Source organism: Camellia sinensis, chromosome 4, assembly GCF_055761805.1.
Source record: "Camellia sinensis isolate YWXY chromosome 4, ASM5576180v1, whole genome shotgun sequence".
Classification (NCBI taxonomy): domain Eukaryota; kingdom Viridiplantae; phylum Streptophyta; class Magnoliopsida; order Ericales; family Theaceae; genus Camellia; species Camellia sinensis.
In genome coordinates this window covers 156,068,059-156,089,345 of record NC_138964.1, presented here as the reverse complement: position 1 = coordinate 156,089,345, position 21,287 = coordinate 156,068,059, and the positions used below count along the sequence as shown (strand labels likewise).

Here is a 21,287-nt window from a genome sequence, read left to right as displayed (position 1 = left end):
TGAACACAAATACCCTAAACATGTACCTTTTGATTTCCTCAATTTTTGCAATGAAAAGTTTCTCTATTTCCACTCTCCTCTCTACACTGCCTCAATCTCCAAACACTACATACATTATGCATATATACAAAAATGAATGAAAATGAAGAGGAAAATTTTTCACATTTTTAATGAAACCCTAAGGTCTAAGCTATGTAAATTCTTCCCACTTGGCACAATCAGCATGAACAGTGGACTCTATGATTCTAGGCTATTTTAGGGATTGGCTCCTGCCCAAAGCCCCCTCCAAACAAGCTCAAGCTCAACTTAGTTTCACTTGAGACTGACAAATTCAAGTCAGCCACAGTTGATGTCGAGCAACCACAATTGCATGCTTGGATCAACAAAATGCCATTGCTTGCAACAACGGCATCACCAAAATTGGGCGAAAGACCATTACGTAAAACCCGAGTGAGACAACTATCGCGGCTTCAGAGGAATCAAACATGCTAAGCTGAAGACGCCTTCATAACAAACAAATCACGCGCAACAGATGTTAGCAATAACTCGGAGGATCCAATGAAATTTACAAAAACAGAAAAATACACAAACCATATTCCAAATTCAAATGGGAACTATTCCTTTACTCTGTTTAGCTAATTTGCATATTGTTGGGAATATTAACACCCCAAAATGTGTCAAACGAGCAAGTCAAAAGAACAATGTTACTAGAAAACACTAATAGCCTAGTGATTTATGTTTGGGAATGCATTTTTCAACAAATGGTATGCTTCCCTTCCAAAACGGTGAATTTAGCTATTCAAAGCGATTCCATAAATATTTTCCAATATAAATCTTAAAAGTTATCTTAGGCGGAAAAACAAATCTAATATAATAAACGTGTTGTAACATGATTAATTTGGAAGAGAAAAGCAACAATTTATTAGATATCTAATTGTCAAAAGAAAATTATTCTAAAATTACCTTAAATTTCAAGTGTAATCTAAACAAGTCTACCCCTATCGTATCGTATCACATTTTACAGAATGTAGTGTGCCACATTCCCGATCCCATTCCACGTACCGAAACAATCTACGTTTCAAGTAACATAGCCAAAGACACATTTTCCAACTATATAGTATATACATCGTCTCAGAAGCTGACTTATGGTCTATACACAAAATGTAAGAACAAAGATTTCCTAGCATGATAAGAGAAAATATGAATTGATCATCAAAGACTACAGAAAAGATCAATAAAACTAAAACTATTTGGGGTAAACATACATCAAAGAATTTACAAATTTTATGCTTACAATTGATACTCTGCTCTCAGCACCTCCTATCTTCCCCAAGCAGACCACATGATCAATCCTAAGATGCACGTCCCTCTCCACGAGGCATTTTCTTTGATCCAGCTGCCAGAGAAAAGGTATTAGATACCAGCTTACTGGCTGATAAAAGATAAGCATCTAGATAACAAAGTTAAGAATTCAGATAACTGTAGTTAAATTCTTAATTTTTCAGCAATTAAACAGGTAGATCTATCAACAACTCAAACTAATACCATGACTGCTTTGAGAGTACTATCCAATTAAAGAACTTTTATCTTATGTATGCATGACGTTTTTAATAAAGCCTGTGCATGAATCGAATATGACTGTATAAAGGGTTGTTTGACAAGTTTTACTTTCTGCACCTTCTGAATCTAAGCACATACGAGGATATTGGAGAAATTGGTGATCTAGTCCCACAGCGAATCGGAGCAGGTTCGGAACCCTAAAAATGTCAAGACCTTTCTACTACCCAACTTACAATAGGGTGCATCTACCCTTTGTTTTGTTAAGAAATTTTATAACCATACTGTATGTTCTTTTTCTTTCCCTCTTCTCATGCACAGTTGCTACCATTTAAAATTCAAACTTAAAAGCTGCAAATCACATCTCCTAAAAATAAAATTTCTGTGAAACTTTGTGACACAGCTTTTAAAAAAAAAAAACATTTAAAGACTTCATTTAAGAGCATATAGAGCTTTGGACATCAATACAGTTTCAAAAAATTAAATCCTTCGCAATATTCAAGGAAGATATCCCAGCTTTTCTTAAAACCACAAACTTCAAAGTAAGGCAAATTCAAACTGAGTTAATTTGAAAAAGAATGGTTTTCACACAACTTAAGCAACAGAAGACACCATTTTGGAGAGAGAGAGAGAGAGAGAGCATACAATCCTCCACATCCTTCAACTGATAATAGTGAGGAGCTATTTCCACCAACCATTCAGGTTTTAATTCAGTAACCTGTAATTCAACTTCTCAAATTAGTCTCTAATGGACAAAGTATAACTCCTGCACAACCATTGCACAATGGAACTTTATATTATCTGAGAAATTTGAGAAAGGGGTACAAAAACAAAATTGATGTTTACCTGCCGCATGTACTCCTTGGTTGTCAGAACCAGTTCATGGTAAACAACCCATCTTGGGAGCACCTACCAAGGGAAAGAAAGAAACTATTAGTTTCATGCACAATCATGACTCTTTCGTTTCATCGGTCATACTTTCCAATATTCAATACCACATGCATGCATGGCTGCCGCTATGGATGAAAGAGTGTATATACATGCATACATGACATCTTGGACAATAAAATTTGCATTGTGCATATACACAAGTTTTGCTTTATCTATTTGTAGATTATAAGTACATTAGTTTTCCTATAAGAGAATAGTTGTGATAGGATTGAAGAAGCTTTTCGTGCTTGAGAGGTCCCAGAAACCACATTGTCGGCGATGGGAGATACGATATTAATATGCCTAAATCAGCTACCAAATCAGCATTTTGAAAGAAGACTCAAGCAACCTCTTTAAACATCAAATCTAGAAGAATCTATCAAAAAAAAAATGTCAAATTTAGCATGTATCAGCAAATTTTACTAATTCAATTAACCATTTAATGAATGCCATACCATGATAAAAGACTAGGAACAAGTCCCTCTTGCCATATGGTCACACCAAATAGGCAAAAGGAAACACAAACATTTCATGTGTACGTGTGTTAGAACCATGTCCATTTCATCTAAGGAGGGAAAAAATCACAAAAATGAGGTTTGAGATTTATATCCACATAGGGGAAACAACTGTCATGGAATCAAATATTCCACGGCAAACACAAAACTTATTGAAACCTATCTGAATGCAGAAAAGAAATTTGAATATATCCTGATTCTTGTTTGATGACTTCACAAATGAAAAATAAGTACTTTTATTCTCACAATAAGAATTAGTGTGAAAAATTCTAGAGGTAATGTTCTTATTGAGTGAAATAAAATAATCAGGCCTCTAGGTGACATCACGGGTACCTTCCTTTAAATAGGTCAACCTTATGACTTTTATCTAATCTTAGTTTGGAAGAAAGCTATACAACTAGTATCTATGAAGATCAACATAATTCAGAAAGTTTTTTAGTTCTATCATCACTTAGCAGAATCTATCCCAATTGCTCAAGGTTGGAAAATTTATAAAAATAGTAATCCAAATAAGTAATATATACAAGCCATTGCATTTACCACAGATACAATGCAATAGATTTGGGGTCAGAACCTCTCATCATTATCAATAACACCAATTAATGACAAATACATGTCTTACCTGTGCTAAACCAGAGGTGGGGTGAATATGAACAGTCTGGGGATGCTTAACTGTCTTATAAAATCCACTCTTCTGTAGCCTCGCAGAATGAGGGAAATAGCCTGAAGATTAATATAGAAAAAGAAAATGAACGAATGAAACTTAACATGATGGAGATAACAACGATTCACGATGACTATGTACTCCAACTTCTAGTCATCACACGCAAAGAGTTGTTATATCTTCACCTGCTGTTATAGCCTTCTTTATTCCTTCTAGATCATTGGAGTTTGATGTCAGTTCAATTTCAACCCTCTCCAATAGCCCCTCCAATTGATCTCGTATGTCTCTTGCACGCTTCATACTCCGAACCTGAGAAGTGAAGCCCACAAACATATATAAGTATCTAGCACACATATCTACAAAAACCAAAATCAAGGAAGATTAAAGAAGGGATAAGAACACGCAAGTCGGTATGCTGTCACTGTTAGTTCTTTGTTCTTAAGAATTAAACAAGTATGAAATATCTTCACTCAAGTCAGTAATTAAAATTTAACAGGGTTTGGGCTCTTCATACGTCCGGAATATTTTCTTGTTCTTAAGAATTAACAGTTGCTTTCTTTATTATCCAAAATTGATCACTTTTCTTTATCTCCTCTTTTGGAGGACAAGAGGGTTTGGGCTCTTCATTCGTTCGGAATATTTTCTTGTAAGTCTTTTTTTGATTACATCATTGATAATTCTCAAGTTCCTCAATTTCTTTTTTGCAAAAAAATTTGGAAGGCTTGTGCTCCCTTAAAGGTAAAGGTGTTCATCTAGACCTTGGTTCATGGAGACATTTTGACAAATGATACATTGCAGAAAAGGAAACCCAATCGTTTTCTAAATCCTCAGTGGTGCATTCTGTGTTGTAAGAGCAGGGAATCCGTGGATCATTTATTCTTGCATTGTCCAATAGCTTTGAATTTATGGCATAGATTGTTTTCTTTAGGAAATGCTATGTGGGTTGCCCCAAAAGAGAGTGCGCATATACTCCTAGTAGATTTTCGCACATTTGGAGGATCGAAGAGAGCCAAAATTCTATGGTAATGTGCCGTCTTTGCAACTTTTTGGGTTCTATGGATGGAGCGAAATCAAAGGTTGTTTGAAGATAAGTCCCGGGAGGTGGGCTGTTTGTGGGATCATGTTTGTCACTTATCTTCTTTTGGGCATCGGGAAACTCTTTATTTAAGGGAGTCCCACTTTTTTTGTTAGCTAGAGATGGTTGGCGGTGTGTGCTATGTAGGCTTTTGCCCCTTTTTAGCTTGTTAGGAGTTTTTTGTGTTTGTATTCTCATTGTCCTGCTGTAAGAGAATGCCTTATCCTTTCTTCCTTTTTTTGATTTATCAATAAAGCTTTTGTTGTTGATCAAAAAAAAGAAAAGAAAATATCAATCAGAAAATTCAAATAGATAAATCTGAAAAGATCATTAGCAAGCGTTGGTCTTGACAATGCAGGCACAAGGAAGGGTAGGCTTGTAGTTTGGTACAAACCTACATTACAAGAGCAGTTCCTAGATAGCTCTGAACAAACATAAGCATATTTATATGATAATGATAAATAAATAAATAAAAGAGTATAAGCAGAACATGTATACTGAGATACCAAAACACACCTGGATGTAATTCTCATAGCACCACTGTGTTGAGTAGTTGGTTTCTTTCCAGGAACTGTAGACCTGAAAGAATAACACAATACACTGTAAGGTAAATCACTTCTTTCAGAACATGAGCTCAAGAACTTTGTACTACACGTCATGTCATTCTGTGATTACTGGTAAAAATGCAGTGAGAAGGTCAATTATGACAATTTGTTAGACTGTATCTTACATTCCACCCAACCCAGAATTCTTGTCAAGACAGTTGGGACAATATACGTTGTCCTCAAATTTGAATTATCAAGAGCAAAAAGCATGCCCACCATGTCAGTGAAGATGCTATAGCAGAAAAAGGATTAAGGCCGTACTATGACTAAGCTTACAGGTAGATAATGACTAGGAAACAAACCTTCAGCAATGCGATATGGTCTCCGACGTTCCCAGTGTGAAAATTCAATCGTGCATTGTCAGCATGGACTTGTTTGTCCTTTGGGCGGTAAAAGATTGAGCTTCCAACAGAAAGCATGGCGGCAATGGATATGATTTCATCAGAGCATTTGTATTTCTCCGATGCTACAATCACTTTAGATAGCATAGGATCCAGAGGGAACTCCGCCATTCTTCTACCCACTTTTGTCAACTCCCCTAACTTATTCAAGGCACTCAAAGCAAAGAGCAGTTCCAGGGCTTTAAGTAATGCTTCAGCAGGTGGTGGGTCCATGAAATCAAAATTGAGCAAGTCATGAATGCCAAGGCTCTTGAGACTAAGAACGACATTTGCCAGGTTGGTCCGCTGTATCTCTGGGACAGTATTGTCGTCCAAATCATTATAATAATTATATGCCGTATACAACCGAAAACACTTCCCAGGACCCGTTCGTCCAGATCTACCAGCCCGTTGATTTGCCGATGCTTTGGAAATGGGAGTGACCAATAATGACTCCATTCCAGTCCGGGGATTATATGATTTCATCTTGGAAAATCCCGGATCAATGACATACTTGATCCCATCAATCGTTAACGATGTTTCTGCTATATTTGTGGCGAGTACAACCTTACGTGCCCCTTCGGGAGTGGGTTCAAATATTTTTGCTTGTAGCTCTGTTGGAAGGTTTGCATAAATAGGGCATATAATGAGCTCCGGAATTTTAGTACCAAGCCCTCTTGTCCTATGTTTTAGTATCTCCTCTGCCGTTTCAATTTCCTCTTGTCCGGTGAGGAAGACCAATATATCACCATCACCGGGTTCTTGTGTCACGTGAATCTGAAGGGCAGTGACAATGGCTGCATCCAAGTAATCAGCTTCTGGTGCTTTTGTGTAGTGTATCTCAACAGGAAACCTTCTGCCAGGGATTTTAAAAATTGGAGCAGAATCGAAATAATCACTGAACTTCTCGGCATCAAGAGTTGCACTGGAGATGAGCAACTTGAGATCAGGACGAAACCGTGAAATATCCTATCACAAGAAAGCAATCAAGTCAGACAAATAAAAAAAAAGGACAAGAACTCCTAGTAGCTTAAAATGAATGAGGCATCCTTCAATTCCTTAGGCTCCATTTGATTAGAAAGAAAATTGGTAGGAAGTGAAAGTTAAAGAAAATAAAGTGAAAGAAAAGAAATAGAAAAGAAAATATATTTTCTTGCAAGCATTTGATTAAGATGAAAATTTAGTAAGAAAAATATAGAAAAATTTAAAAGTTTAGTTATAGACAACTCACACATTCAATTTTTCTTGTGTTTTCTGGCAAGAAATAAAAAATTAGTTACAATGCTAATATGGGTTGTACAAGAAAATTAGTTTTCTCATACTTTCCACCACTTTCAAGCTTAACAAACTCATAGAAGTAAAATTTTTCTCTTTCTTTCATTTTCTACCTATTTCATTCTAAACATACTAAGCCTTAGGAAAAAGGTTCCTCCAATTCCTTAGCAATGCAACTTGTAAATAGTGAAACAACACAATTGTGTACCAGACAATGCCTCTAGATTTCTTCAACAAAAAACTTTTCAAAAATTCTATCGTGCATGCTAGGAGTCAGCACTTGCCTTAACTAAACCAAACAAAATGTCAGTTGAGAGAGTTCTTTCATGGGCCTCATCCACCATCACCACACTGAAAATATTAGAAGGATGTGTTCATCAGTTACAAGATACAGACTGCACTGTAACAAGCTTTAAAGTGTAGTATACCTGTAACTTGCGAGATCAGGTTCACCAAGGAATTCCCGAAGTAACATACCATCAGTCATATATTTCAGAACTGTCTTATCTGAAGTGCAATCTTCAAAACGAATTGAGTAACCAACCTGAAAGTGAAGGTGATAATTATTACAGTCACCTATCTAAAAGTGGAAAAGTGGAAAACTGATAGCCACAGAAACCAGATTGACAGAGCAAAATTATGATACAATTGGGCAATATATTGAATAATTGTTTAAATTTTTCAGCCCTAGGCTGATTGATCTGATCCTTCATCTACAACATCTTATAACAGAAATTTCTAAGATGCCAGATCATCATTGCTGCACAATGCCAAATTTGGCAGCAGCCCAGGTCGGAATACAAATACAGATTTCCACTGCTTGAAGAATCCAATGCTATCTCATTTTGACAATCTAAACTACTCATTTTGCACCACTCAAATAGCTTAGAATAACTAATATCAAGAAAGCCACAAGAAAAGTGACCGTCCTAAACAGATAATCAAATAAAAGCAAAATGCAGACCTCATGACCAAGTTTGACACCCATTTCTTGAGAAACTCGAGCAGCAACGCTCATAGCAGCAACTCGCCGTGGCTGGGTACATCCAATCTGCAAAAAATAAAAACAAGATTCTGTAACCCAGGCAAACCAACAATTATTTCCAAGTTTAGCAAGCACAGGTCTCCACCTGGACCATAATAATCCTAAAGACCAAAAAAGATATATGAGATTTAGTGACAAGTGGTTATTCTCCCTAATTTAATTGCGTAGCCCAATTAGAGAATAAAATTCAGTTGGGGCTTAATTTTAATGGAAGTACCAGAAGAGTTAAGTTTTAGGATGCGTCAAGTTTTCAAAATTAAATAATTAATTCAAGTATTTCAATATTCAATGAAAAATCTAAGTAGCAACTAGAAGAATAAACCTTAAACTCGCAGTTAACACTGAAAATCACATCATTCAACATTTTAAAAGTGAATAATAGTCTGCTGATTAGTAACAGCAAATACAATATTTTCAATCATGACAATCTACCAATAGAGAATACCATTGAGAGGGGGGAGTCCCTACCTTTCCACGTTCCGTGTACCCAGCCTCATGTAGATATTGTGGTATTTGAGTAGTTTTTCCTGAGCCCGTCTCTCCAACAATAACAAGAACCTGCATAAACAATTTGTAAGAATAATACCCAGCAAAATTCTAATGACTAACAAATAAATTGATAATTTTTGGCAAAACGTCAAAGAATTCATCAAAAGCATGCACGGAATTTAAATTTTTAAAAAAACTTTGAAACATTAGAAACAAATGCAAGATTCAAAGGAGAAATGTTAAAAAGACCTGATGATCTTGAACTGCTTGAAGCAACTCATCTCGATATCGATAGATAGGCAAAGTTTTTCTGTCCTCCTAAAGGAGCAAAAGGGCCAAAGTCAGGTTAGAACTGCAATTTATTCCTGACTATTTCAAGGTCAAAATGTTAACCAGTGAACAATCAATTGTGATATAAGATCTACTGCTTTTATTGTCTTTGTTTCACATAAAGGCCTAATAATCAACGAAAAGTCCTGAATTTCTGATTATTACGCATTGTTATGATTTTGTTTTGCAGAAAATCCAATATAGAACAGTTCTCAAAATCTATCTCTTCAAAACTATTCCCAACCATTTTTTGCTTAGAATTTTTCCATCTTTTGTGATACTGTTGCATATCTTGCTGTAATAGCAATCACGAGACCCAATAAGAATACAAATTATTGAGGGCCTAAACTAGACCTCAAGGTTTTAAAAAGCGGCTGTAACCGTTACGTAACGGTTGTGGTGGTTACCGCCACCCGTTACGGCCGCTTTTACAATGTGATTGAGATTCATAGGTGTGACGGCCGTAGCGGCTGCCGTAGCGGTCGTAACGGTACCGTAACAACCGTAACGGCTTGTTACGCATCATTACGTAACGGTTCCAAACTCTTCTTTCAAAAAAACACAAAAAAACACGAGAAAAAAAAAAAAAAAAAAAAAAAAAAACTGAAAATGGGAAAAGAGGGATAGAGGGAAAAGAGGGAAGATGGAAGAGCAAGAGATACAGAGAGAAAAGAGAGAAGATGTAGAACATGTTATTGATTTGTTGAAATTGTAAGACCTATACTATTCTATTTAGCTGCTATCACTTAACCATTTTGTTTGTGTGTATCTATCTATATATTGTTTGATAATAATAATAATAATAAGTGTGGTCATTATCTATTTGGCTTGACTAAAATATGTATATATATATATATATATGTATTCAGACTCTTATTTATTCTCTTACTTTTGTCATTATTTATCTTATATATAATAGTTAGTGATCGATTTTTTGTATAATATAAAGTCATTAATTATTAAAATAAAATGTAAAAAACTCAATTTATAGTAATTTAAAAATATGAAATATATTAGACCATACTTAAAAATTTACAAAAATTTATCCATACTTATTTTAAAATCCAATAAATATGATCGTGAAAAAAAAAATGTGTATCGGTAGCTTTTTTTCAAATTATGCGAAAAATAAAAAAATTCACGGTTCCGGTTACCGCAACCGTTACGCTACGACCTTTACATCCCGCAACAGCAACCGCGCCCGCGCCACCGCCACCGTTACAGCGACCGCAACCGCTTTTCAGAACCTTGCTAGACCTACTAACCTCTAATTGTGTCATTTCTAAATTACAAGTGCTCCCTTTTTGTTTCCAAATCCCATTAATTTTTTTGACACTATGATTGGATAGCAAAGCCATACATACTTAGTTCGACGTATGCAGGCTACTTTTTATACTAATAATGGTTGTCCCTCATAAAGTGAAGTTTTTCATTGGTCTTTGGCTCAAAAGGGTGACACAACTAATGATGTTTTCCAAAGGAGAAGGCCTAATCACTCTCTTTGCCCTCAATGGTGTGTGATGTGCAAGAGAAACTTAGAGGTAGCGAATCATCTATTCCTTCATTACCCGGTGGCTTGTGTATTATGGCAGTGTCTTTTCAGCTTATGTGATGAGCAGTGGATTGCTCCGCGGAACTGCATTCAAATGCTTCTTATTAGGTTTAAAGGGTTTGGGAGAACCAAGAGAGCCAAAACAATGTGAACAAGCATTGTTTTTGCTATTTTCTGGGCTATATGGTTGGAGAGAAATGCTAGAATCTTTGATGGCAAGGAAGCAAGTGTAGAGGCTTTGTGGGACAAGGCGGAATATTTGGCTTCATTTTAGGCATTTGTATCCCCTCCTTTTAAAAGAGTCCCTTTGTTCTTGATCTTTAGGGATTGGGCTGTTGTTTGCCATCCCTAGGGCTAGGAGTTTTGTGCTTTTGTTTTGCTCTTTCTCTTTCTCTTTCTTTGTATGAGGACTTCTTGTCCTCTTTCACTTTTCTTTTTTAATGAAATGTTGTTGATGCTCAAAAAAAAAAAAAAAAACATTTCAATTATCTACCAACTAGTAGAGTTATATTTAAAAGAACAAATATTGTCATTAGTATTCTACAACTTCCACCAACATTAAATTTTGAGGAAGCCATCCACAACAAACTGTGCTACCACAACATGGATGTATTTGTTGTTTAAAGTTTTGACAGATTATTATTCTCTTTTTTTCCCCATGTTTAACAATATTATCTTTTGAATTGCCATGCATCCACTTGTTCTTTCTATTATTCTGATTCTTTAGGAAACTTACTCTTTTAGCTTCTCAGCTAATAAGCACAGGACACAAACATGCAACATTATACAAATACTACATAGACACACCAACATGATGTGTTGAGGATACACGCAAAATATATAGTTTTATATATTTATTGTATGTCATATATATCAATATTTATATATTTCATCCAAAGATAGTTTAAAAAAAATGCAACATAATATTAATTCCTAAAATCTAAAGGAGGCGGGAGTAATAGCTGTAAATCTACAATTTTTTTCTTTTGTCATTGGCTCCCAAGTTATTTTCTGCATACTTTAGTGTGTGTTCAAGCGATGGACACGTGTGTCCCTAAGTTTCGAATCATGTCCGTCTCTAAAATATAAAAATAAGTATAAGACATGTTTGGGTGTGTGCTCAACACAAGTCAAGAAGTGTCTGGATAGTGTTGGTGTCCAACGTGGAGATTATTTTCTTTAAGGTGTTTGGTTTGTTATGCTTCTCCCATGGCGATGGAGCAATGGTTTTCCACTCAACCCACTTGTCACCCCATGCATCCCATAGCTTTCCCAGTAGTTTATAAACCCAAATATGAATGCTGTGTCTACACCGTGGAGACAGAATAAGAAAAAGTTACCTAAACCTCTTCCAAAACCTAGAAATGAATAAATGCATACCTGAAGCTTCTCAAATGCTGATTTTGCCATAGATTCTTCAAGGGACTCAGTGAGCAACTCATCTTGAAACTGTATGTAAAATGTTACAGTGAGAAACTGAGAACAACTTTCATATACAATAAAATAAAATTACCATACATACATTGACTCCATCCATCACTGATGCCTTTATGAAATCAATCTGGTTCTCAAACACAAACCTATACAAGAAAAAATACAAGAACCGCAAAATATCATGTCATCATGCATAGAAAAAACATTATGCATACAACAGATGAAGCAAATACAATGGCAACCAAAATAATCCTTACTGATAATCATCAGATTTTTTTTTATCTTTCGAACCAAATTTGAGGGTTGCCTTTCCTGCAAATTGATCACTCCATAATTAGAACACTGAAAATTGAAAGGTTCATTCTGCGTTTTAAAACATAAAGACTTTAACCAAGATTTACCAATCTGATGGTCCTCCCATGCTTCTTGTTCTGCAAATGGATTCATTTTTTCTCCAGCATTTGTGTCCCTGGAAGACTTAGAATTCAAGATTAATATGATTTTCCAAGAAACAGTATCTGTTGTATGTTGTCATACGTGCGTGACCATTGCAGTTTTCAGTGATCATCTATTGGACTTTTTCTTGTGAAAGTAACTGACCTGTAACGCTGCAGAGCAACAGAAAATCTCTTCTCCTGGTTTACAATCCCTTCCTGATCATAGGCTTCCGGCATCCTATACTGCAATCCAAAAAAGAAAGGTGGAAAATACAATAATAGTTTGAGACACTGGAAAATAATGAGAAACAACCAGCAAATATGAATAGAAGAAAGCGAGATTGTATAAAACTCAATCGATTAAACCTCAAGAGCTATGAACCCAATTCATACTCTTTAGTCTTGAATCTTTTCCAAATTTCAATAATCACTTCTAGGCGGCTAACAATGGCCCCGTTTGGTAGAGTTGTGGGAAAGTGATTATAACTTATAACTTAACAGCTTATAGCTGTAAACATAAGCTGATTTTTGACTTATAACTTAAGCTTCTCCTCCCCCATTCAAAGAATAAGTTGATTTTTGACTTACAAAAAATTATAAGCTGTATTGTTAAGCTAAACCAAACACATCAAAATAACTTAAATTAAGATAAAAGCTTAAATAAGCTGGAAATAAGCCCTACCAAACAGGGCCAACGTTATAAAATAAAGTCCATTTTCTCCTTATAGAAACTACTAACTTATGTCATTCCCAATCAAATGCCTATCACCCATAAGAAAGTAGCGCTTGTGTAGCAATGTATTTTTCTCATTCTACTTTTTTTATTCCACTTATGAAACTAGATTACATTGCATATCCACAAATGTCTTATGTAATATAAACATCCAACAGTTGTTTCCCAATTGCTTTCTAGATCTTTATTCCTTCTTCAATATCTGGAACTCCTATGCTAACACGAACTTCACATCCTACACAGTAGGTCCAGCTATATTATTGTAGAAATTTAATGTATAAAGAGAAAAAGAGAATTGTATTATTGATTGATGTTTGTAATTGTTGAATTATTGAATGCTACAATGATTCCTATATATAGAAGAGTAGGTGGTAGTAGGTGGTAGATGGAGTAGGTAAAGTGGAGGTGGTAGGTGGAGTAGGTGAAGTGGAGGTGGTAGTGGTGTAGTGGGTTTAGTGGAGTAGGTGAGGTGGTAGTGGTGTAGTGGGTTAGGTTTAGTGGAGTAGGTGAGGTGGTAGTGGTGTAGTGGGTTAGGTTTAGTGGGTGAAGTAGGTGATAGGTTTTAACAGCCCCCCGCAAACTCAAGGGGGATAGAAACTAACCAACTTGAGTTTGGAGAGAGTAACAAAACAAGAAAATACATAAAAAATAAAAGAGGATAGGAGACACTGTATGGTCGTGTCAGACCGTTGTAGAAGACCGATGTAGAAGACACTAGCTCGTGTCGGACCGATGTAGAAGACAGTTTATGGGGTCATGTCGGACCGTTATAGAAGATAGTTTACGGAGTCTTGCTGGACCCTTGTAGAAACTAACCGGAATCAATGTCGGGACAGTTTACAGAGTCTTGTCGGACCCATAAAGGAGCTAACCGGAATCAATGTAGGGACAGTTTACAGAGTCTTGTCGGACCCATGAAGGAGCTAACCGGAATCAATGTCGGGACAGTTTACAGAGTCTTATCGGACCCATGAAGGAGCTAACCGGAATCAATGTCGGGACAGTTTACAGAGTCTTGTCGGACCCTTAAAAAGTCGCACCCTCAAAAGGTGTGCCCAATTTTTCAAAAAGGCGTGCCATCAAAAGGCGTGACCAATCCATAAAAAAACGTGCCATCAAAATGCGTGCCCAATCCATAAAAAGGCGTGCCATCAAAAGTTGCGCCCTCAAAAGGCGCGCCCACTTCATCAAAAGTCGTGCCCGACAGAAAGCGTCGAGCCATCAAAAGGTGAGCCGGAGACACGGCGAGGCACGTGAGCGACAGAGTGGCGTGTCGGCCTCGGCTATTTAACCAAGGTTGAGGTGGAGGTTGTGCAAACCAGTCTGAAACCGCCGAAAATCCTTTGAAAAAACTCTTCCGTTTCTGAGAAAGAGATTCTGGAACACTCTGTTGCCATTCTGTAACCAACCTTTCTCTGAAACACTCAGCAACCCATAACATGGCCTCGTCTTCCCGTTCAGCTACCCAGAATATGGCCTCTTCGTCCCGTGGTCTGCTCACTCTTTTTCCCGACCTCAACGAGTCAACAAGAGAGATAACTGGTGTGGTGGCACTGGAACCTCAACCAAGCGCCCCGGAGTTTGCTCCGTTGAACTTTCCTATGCGGTCTGTGGAGCAAAGAATGGCAGTGCAGTCGGATGTGGAGGCCAATCAGTATACATTGAAGTCATGTGTGGAAACCATGACTGCGGTTACAAATTTGTCGAACCGGCTGCAGAGTAGGACAAATGAGGTGCAGCAGTTAAACGCCCAACTGGCTCTGCTCCAACGCATGTATAAGGATGCGCGAGCAGAGATAAGTGTGCTAAAGGCGGAAAACAAGGAGCTGAAGCGGAAGGCCACCGTTATGTTCCGATTTGGAGGGGCGCCATATGCTGCAGTGGAGGAGCAGGGAGTAGTGATCGTGCCCAGTGTAGTGGGAAACACGGAGGCAGCACCGGCAAGGGCCGCTCAGGACGGAGGCAAGAAGAAGAGACCGGCGGCAGAGTAGAGAAGAAAAATCCCGCCTGTGGATGTGGTTGTTTGGGTTTGTTGTTTTTTTTTTTTTTTTTTTTTTGGTGTAAAATTGTGATCAGGGCGAAATCCCGATAGAAATAAAATGAGTGTATTGTGCAAATCCGAATGGCTTGAAGGTACAAGACTGAGCAGAAAAATTAGATGGAAATTTTTTTTTTTATTTTTTATTTTTTAATAATAAAAAATTGAGGTTCAAGGAAAAGTTGGGCTGTGGAAAGAAGAAAAAGAAAAAGTAACACCCACGTGAGTTCCATCCAATTTTTTATATATATAAGATAAAAAAAAAAAGGTTTGGACGGTGGAAAAATATTTTAAAATAGAAAAAATTATATAATATAGTTATCTCTTTGAAACTATATGCTGGTGTTGATCAAAAAAGTGGGCCAAATTACCAATACCGCCAATCTTGTAGACATCCTGAAGTGGGAGACGAAGAGGCTTGTCTGATGGCCTCTTGGGCTCTGTAATCATGTCGAGGGCATCAAGAAGGGTTGGGCCCTTGTACCATGTTACCGGTGTAGAAGACACTGTATGAGTGTGTATATAGACTGCCCAAAAGATATACATGGATATAGATATCGAGCCCTCAAAAGTCGTGCCCTATTTTGTGGCTTGGAATAGCAGGGGATTGAAACCAGACGCAAGGAAGGCCGGTGTCGCAACGGAGCTTTGGCAAAGGGACATCGACGTGCAAGCGGTGGTGGTCTCCGGCGACTGAACAGTAGTGCACTCAGAAAGGAAATTTCAAGGTATGTGTAGAAAAATTTTAGCAGATTAGGTTGAGGTCCGGCGGACGGCCAAGGCGAGGTTGCCGCCCGCCGGTGAAGCGAAAAATACTACGTGCTTAACCTTGCTCTGATACCATGTAGAAATTTAATGTATAAAGAGAAAAAGAGAATTGTATTATTGATTGATGTTTGTAATTGTTGAATTATTGAATGCTACAATGATTCCTATATATAGAAGAGTAGGTGGTAGTAGGTGGTAGATGGAGTAGGTAAAGTGGAGGTGGTAGGTGGAGTAGGTGAAGTGGAGGTGGTAGTGGTGTAGTGGGTTTAGTGGAGTAGGTGAGGTGGTAGTGGTGTAGTGGGTTAGGTTTAGTGGAGTAGGTGAGGTGGTAGTGGTATAGTGGGTTAGGTTTAGTGGGTGAAGTAGGTGATAGGTTTTAACAATTATCTTTAACTTCAGACAACCCTTTGTACTTCTTTCCCTGCATTACCATCAGCTATTAACTTGTCACTCCCAAAGGAAAGGGGGTGCAGGATTCACATGCCAGTTGGCACACAAATTTTATCTTTCTTTTTTTTTTCTGTTTTTTGACAAGTAACAAGGGATATACTAAGGAAGAGAATAGGAAACGATATGAAAGCATGGATAAATGAGAAATCCTTTAAGCCCAAGGGGAAAAAATGAATAAATAAATAAATACATCCCCATAACACTAAGCCAAAGCAAACAGCCAATATAATTATTTAGATACTACATTGGAGGAACAAAATAAATTATTTAAGCAACAAAAGCAGAAAATGTTGTAAAAAACAATAGAACAAGAGAATGAATTAACAAAGATGCATCTGCCAATAAACCTTGAAATAGATACCAAAATAGAGAAAACAAATTACCTCATCTATATTATCAGCCTCTTCAGACCGCTTCTTAACAAGCTCATATATTTCCTTCTTATATCTGTCAGAGTGTAAAAACCATGATAAGTTTATTATTGATCAATAAAATAGCAATTTCACACACAACAAAATATAACTTGTTAGGGATAATAGCAGTAATCAAACCAGGACTCTACTAAGAAAATTTAATTAAGGAGACAAGTGGCAGCATTTGCAAATAAATCACATAGTAGCTCACACTGAGCCAAAAGCCCGACCAGCAATGTTAGCAGCAACAGAACAACCAAAAATTTGGAGTGCTAAAAACTAGTCATTAAATGCCTTCTATTTCCCAATGATGCACTTACTGTCTTTACGGATTCAAGGACATATCAAATCACCACAAGAAACTCAAAAAGCCAGCACAAACTCACTTTAGGAGAAATTATTGTCATTCCTTGACACAAGCACAGATTCACTTACAAAAACAAAAACAAAAACAAAGAAAGAAATCATTTTCATCCATAAAAAAAGGAAATTACTTATACATATCTTTGTTTTATTTCAAAAAGGGGGCCGGACAGGGGACAGCTTCCATAAAATAATCAATTATTCATAACATGTCATGGTACCAAGAAATCAATGACAACATGAATAAGTCCAACTAATTGTGGAGAATGTGAAGAAGTATATCTAAAAGCACGATCTAATTACCTCAGTTCACGATATTCTGCTTCAGTCAATTTTACACCATCAAATAGATACTGCTCGTCTTCTATATCATCTCTGAAATTACCAAGACATGGATGCAAAATTAAAACCGAAAAAAAAAAAAAAAAAAAAAATCATAGGAGAGAATCTTTTTATGAATTTTTTGTTTTTTTTTTTTTTGGATAAATCTTTTTATGAAAGTTTTACAAGTTACAATCACTACAGTCTATATAAACACATCTACATGTAGAACAGAAACTAAAACATAAAGAAGATAAAACTACGATGTGACATCCTATCATACCTGAGCTCCTCCAGTTTCTTTTGCTCCCTTTTCTTCAAATACTCTTGCCTTGAAACTTTCCTGAAAACAAGAGAATGGAAACAAAAGTAAGCATAGGCTTCGGTAGGTGACATAGAAGCACCAACAAGGTCAAACAGATATAGCAAAGAGGCAAAGAAGGGAGTATTGCAAAAAAGGATTTAGTCGTGTAGTATGTTGACATTATTGAGAAGGTGTGCCAAGATCAATAGCAAGAATTTGCTATTATAATGGGCAGGTAAGAATCCGTTTCCAGTTACAGTCCCCTTGCAGCCCTGTACTAGTGGGTATGCTTTTACAACATGACACAAAAACACACATCAACAATTAATGTCTTCTGTAGTAATCTAATAAATGTAACCTTAGCATATCCTTGCCTAACCAACTTTTTTTTTACCATATTCTCCTTTAATATCTGTTTGATATGTCACAAAATAAGCAACTGGTCACAAACTTGGATTGCCCAACACCATTTCAGGAAATTCTACTGCAACTGATTATATAAAAGAGAAGTTTTCCTCAACCTTCCACTAATCACATATATCAAAAGTTCCCAACAAATGCTCAATGTTCAATGCTCTAAACTCTTCAATGGTTGGCAAGAAAGTAGCAATGCTCTAAACTCTGGATGCCAAAGATTCATTTCCCACAAGCACTAAATCCATTTTTCAGCTATCCCCAACAGGCATTTCCCAAGCTTTGTATACTCACAAAATCAATTGGCCTATGCTACATAACCGTTCTTTTCATGATCAAAGTAATGATAAATACATTCAAACAAACTTCACAAAAGTTGTCCAATATGAAAAAAGAACCAAAAAAGATGGGGGGAAAGTCACAAAAATGTGCTTATGAAATGCCATTGTCATCCAATCCAGCCAAAAGTTGTCTAATTATTTTACAAATTAAAGAAAATGAAAAATAGGAACTTCGCAAAACTTTACAATGCTAGTGCAATTTCATATCCAAAAAAAAAATCACCACTCACCAGAAATAGCAACAAGAAAGTGAATAGGGTTGGAAGATAAATGACAAACCTTATAGCTCCAATGTCATCTTCTTCCAAAGCATTAGATCTCCGAACAGCTTCTTCTGTTGTGCAATTACATGCATCAAAATAAGGCAGATAAAATTACATGTGTCCATAAATATATATATATATATATATAATATGTACAAAACATATGTATGATTATCAAGATATTTTACCTTCCTCCCTCTGTGTTAATTTTGGCTCAGCTAGCTGTTAATAAAAACAAAATTTAAAAAAAAGAGGGAGAATGTCATTAGAAAGGGATGAGTATAAGGCCATTTGTAACAGACAAAGAAATGTTCAATTTGGATTAAACATTATTCTCCGACTATATATTGAGAATTCTTTCAGTAGTTATAACTACGCAAAATAACAATATATGAAAAAACAAAAGCAATCAGAGCTCTAGTTCAGACCAACTAGTTTACCTTCCTTGTTGCTGCTGCATCCCGCTCTTTGATGTTGCGCTCTAACTTCTCCCTCTCTCTTTGGTCACGCAATCGTTCTTCCTCCGACTGCAGACAAAAGACATGTCAGGCCCTAAGAAGGTGAGAGAGGGGAAAAGACACATATAAAGCTTTCGCTTGATCAACTCAAGATTGAACAGCAGATTATCAACCTTGTATGGAGGCTACTGCAATACCCAGCAACAATTGAACCATAAGAACCCAATTAACAAAGAGGCAAAAAGGCAGATATTGCAAAAGCAACTCCCTTTAGTCAGGATTTTGTAGCTGATTGCATTACCCACCATGTCATAGTTCTCGTTTCTTTAGGAAAAGAAAAAGCAATTGAAAACAAAAACCATTTGCTCTAATATGAAAATATCATATTGACAAAATACCTCAGAACCATCATCATCATCCTGAGAAGTCCGTCTTTTAACCCGTCTTTCTTCTTCACTGTTTGCAACTACCTGCAGCATTGCATTCAGTCAAAACAAAAGAACAAAGTCATTACAAGGAGCACCAATACAGCAGCCTACCATAAGCAACAAAACCAAATCTTATTAGCAAGAGTATAAGCACTGTACCTCATCATCTTCATCTTCCTGATTTTCAATCTTCTTCCTGAAACGTTTCTTGCGAGAATCCGCTTTTCTGGACTGAGATGCTGGAAGAACAGAAGAACCATTTCCACTGCCACCACCAGCATCATTGTCTTCATCATCAGCCTCCAAAAGTGTGTAAGTCTGCTGCTTCCTAACTAGCAATGCTGCCTCTCGTTCTTGTTTCTGATAAAGCTGATATGCAAACCAACAAGAATAACAATATTCAATAAAATTAGCATAAATTTTCTCTTAAAATTTGCAAGTAAATGGTTCCAAACTCATAAGTCTATGCAAATATCAATACTACAACAACAACTTACATTAATCCCTGAAGCTTTACGTGGAACTTTTGCATAAATCTCTTCTGCAAAGGCACGTGTTTCAGTACTGGCCGACAACCCAATATCCACAAGCTTACCCACGAAGTCAGAGGGTGACGAAGTTGTCTTTGCTGCCATGAAATCACTATCTATGAATACCAATCTTGAAATACTTCCACAGCTAAAAAAAGTATATGCATCGTATGTAGCAATTTGAAAGTTAAGGAAATATAACTAACATAACCCAATCACATATTGAACTACTGTAGGCTGAGAATATCCCAAGAGTGACATCAACTTGTCCGATACCCATGTCTTCAAATCACTCCCCATTTTCCCCTGCATCAGGTAATACAAAATAATCCCAATCAAATCAATAACTGTGTGTCCACATTAATGCATATAACCAAAAACAAAAGGGTGTTTAGTCTCTAAACTCTGAGCTGCGATTAGGGCAAGAGAAATTCGACATCAAACTTCAGATTTTGCGTAACTACTAACCAGGTATGCTCCTTTTTTGTCTTCTTCTTCGCTGCTTCTTCTCCTTCTTGGCTGCTCTTCTTTTTCTTCGAATCTTCCTCCTCTGTCTTCGTCTTCTTCGACTCTTCTCCGCTTCGAATCCTCCTTCTCTGTCTCCGACTTCTTTTTCTTCCCTTCAAGTTCTGTTTCTGTTTGATATATTATATATATATATATATATATTTTATTTATTTATTTATTTATTTGTGTGAATGAAAACCAAAAAATAATTTTGACAATGGGCTAATTTGAGAAGTTGATAAAAAGTTTATTTTTTTATTTTTTTATTTTTTACATAAAAGAGTTACAAAAAAGGTCAGTATTTTTTAGTAAAAAAAATTAACTTTTTACTAACTTCTCAAAATATCATTTTATTTTTTTAGTTTTCAAAATTAATTTTTCAGAAAATTTTACTTTTTTATTTTTTTATTTTTACTGAATTTTTTAATATTTTGAGTAATTTTTTTATAATTTTTTGACACACCTAATATAAATACACTTAAAAAGTACAATATTTGTGAAAAATCTTTAAAAGATTTATTAAATACATAAAAAATATAAAAATTTAGTACATTTTTCATATTTTTTGTGTATTTATTAATTTTTTAAAATATTTTTTTACAAATATTTTACTATTTCGATACATTTAAGTAAGGTGCGTTTAAAAAAATAAAAAAAATTATTTAACA

General features: G+C 36.2%; 1 protein-coding gene across 2 annotated transcripts; it reads right to left on the bottom strand.

The window, feature by feature from the left end:
* Positions 1 to 20,758, bottom strand: LOC114291690 (pre-mRNA-splicing factor ATP-dependent RNA helicase DEAH1). Of its 2 annotated transcripts, none has more exons than XM_028235550.2 (29): positions 20,581 to 20,758; positions 20,319 to 20,418; positions 20,080 to 20,210; positions 19,742 to 19,951; positions 19,553 to 19,624; positions 19,137 to 19,223; positions 18,885 to 18,918; positions 18,713 to 18,767; positions 17,658 to 17,717; positions 17,357 to 17,428; positions 16,661 to 16,724; positions 12,452 to 12,531; positions 12,253 to 12,320; positions 12,109 to 12,163; positions 11,940 to 11,997; positions 11,798 to 11,866; positions 8,785 to 8,853; positions 8,515 to 8,604; positions 7,966 to 8,052; positions 7,430 to 7,545; positions 7,286 to 7,352; positions 5,649 to 6,695; positions 5,258 to 5,320; positions 3,852 to 3,975; positions 3,625 to 3,725; positions 2,404 to 2,466; positions 2,203 to 2,275; positions 1,295 to 1,396; positions 1 to 503 (listed from the first exon to the last, which is right to left on the bottom strand). In XM_028235550.2, the coding sequence occupies exons 2-28, from the start codon at positions 20,410 to 20,412 to the stop codon at positions 1,353 to 1,355; spliced, it is 3,153 nt and encodes a 1,050-aa protein (XP_028091351.2). In that variant the 5' UTR covers positions 20,413 to 20,418; positions 20,581 to 20,758; the 3' UTR covers positions 1 to 503; positions 1,295 to 1,352. The 2 variants fall into 2 exon arrangements, with proteins under 2 accessions (XP_028091351.2, XP_028091352.2); XM_028235551.2 differs by having other exon boundaries at positions 20,517 to 20,749.
* Positions 20,759 to 21,287: the final 529 nt, after the last annotated feature.

Excerpts from the sequence above, each read along its gene's own strand:
- LOC114291690 (XM_028235550.2), bottom strand. The coding sequence starts at position 20,412 with ATGGGGAGTGATTTGAAGACATGGGTATCGGACAAGTTGATGTCACTC. Across the intron at positions 12,321-12,451 it reads GTTGCTCTGCAGCGTTACAG|GGACACAAATGCTGGAGAAA; the intron begins GTCAGTTACTTT and ends TAAGTCTTCCAG. Across the intron at positions 11,998-12,108 it reads AAAAAATCTGATGATTATCA|GTTTGTGTTTGAGAACCAGA; the intron begins GTAAGGATTATT and ends TTTCTTGTATAG.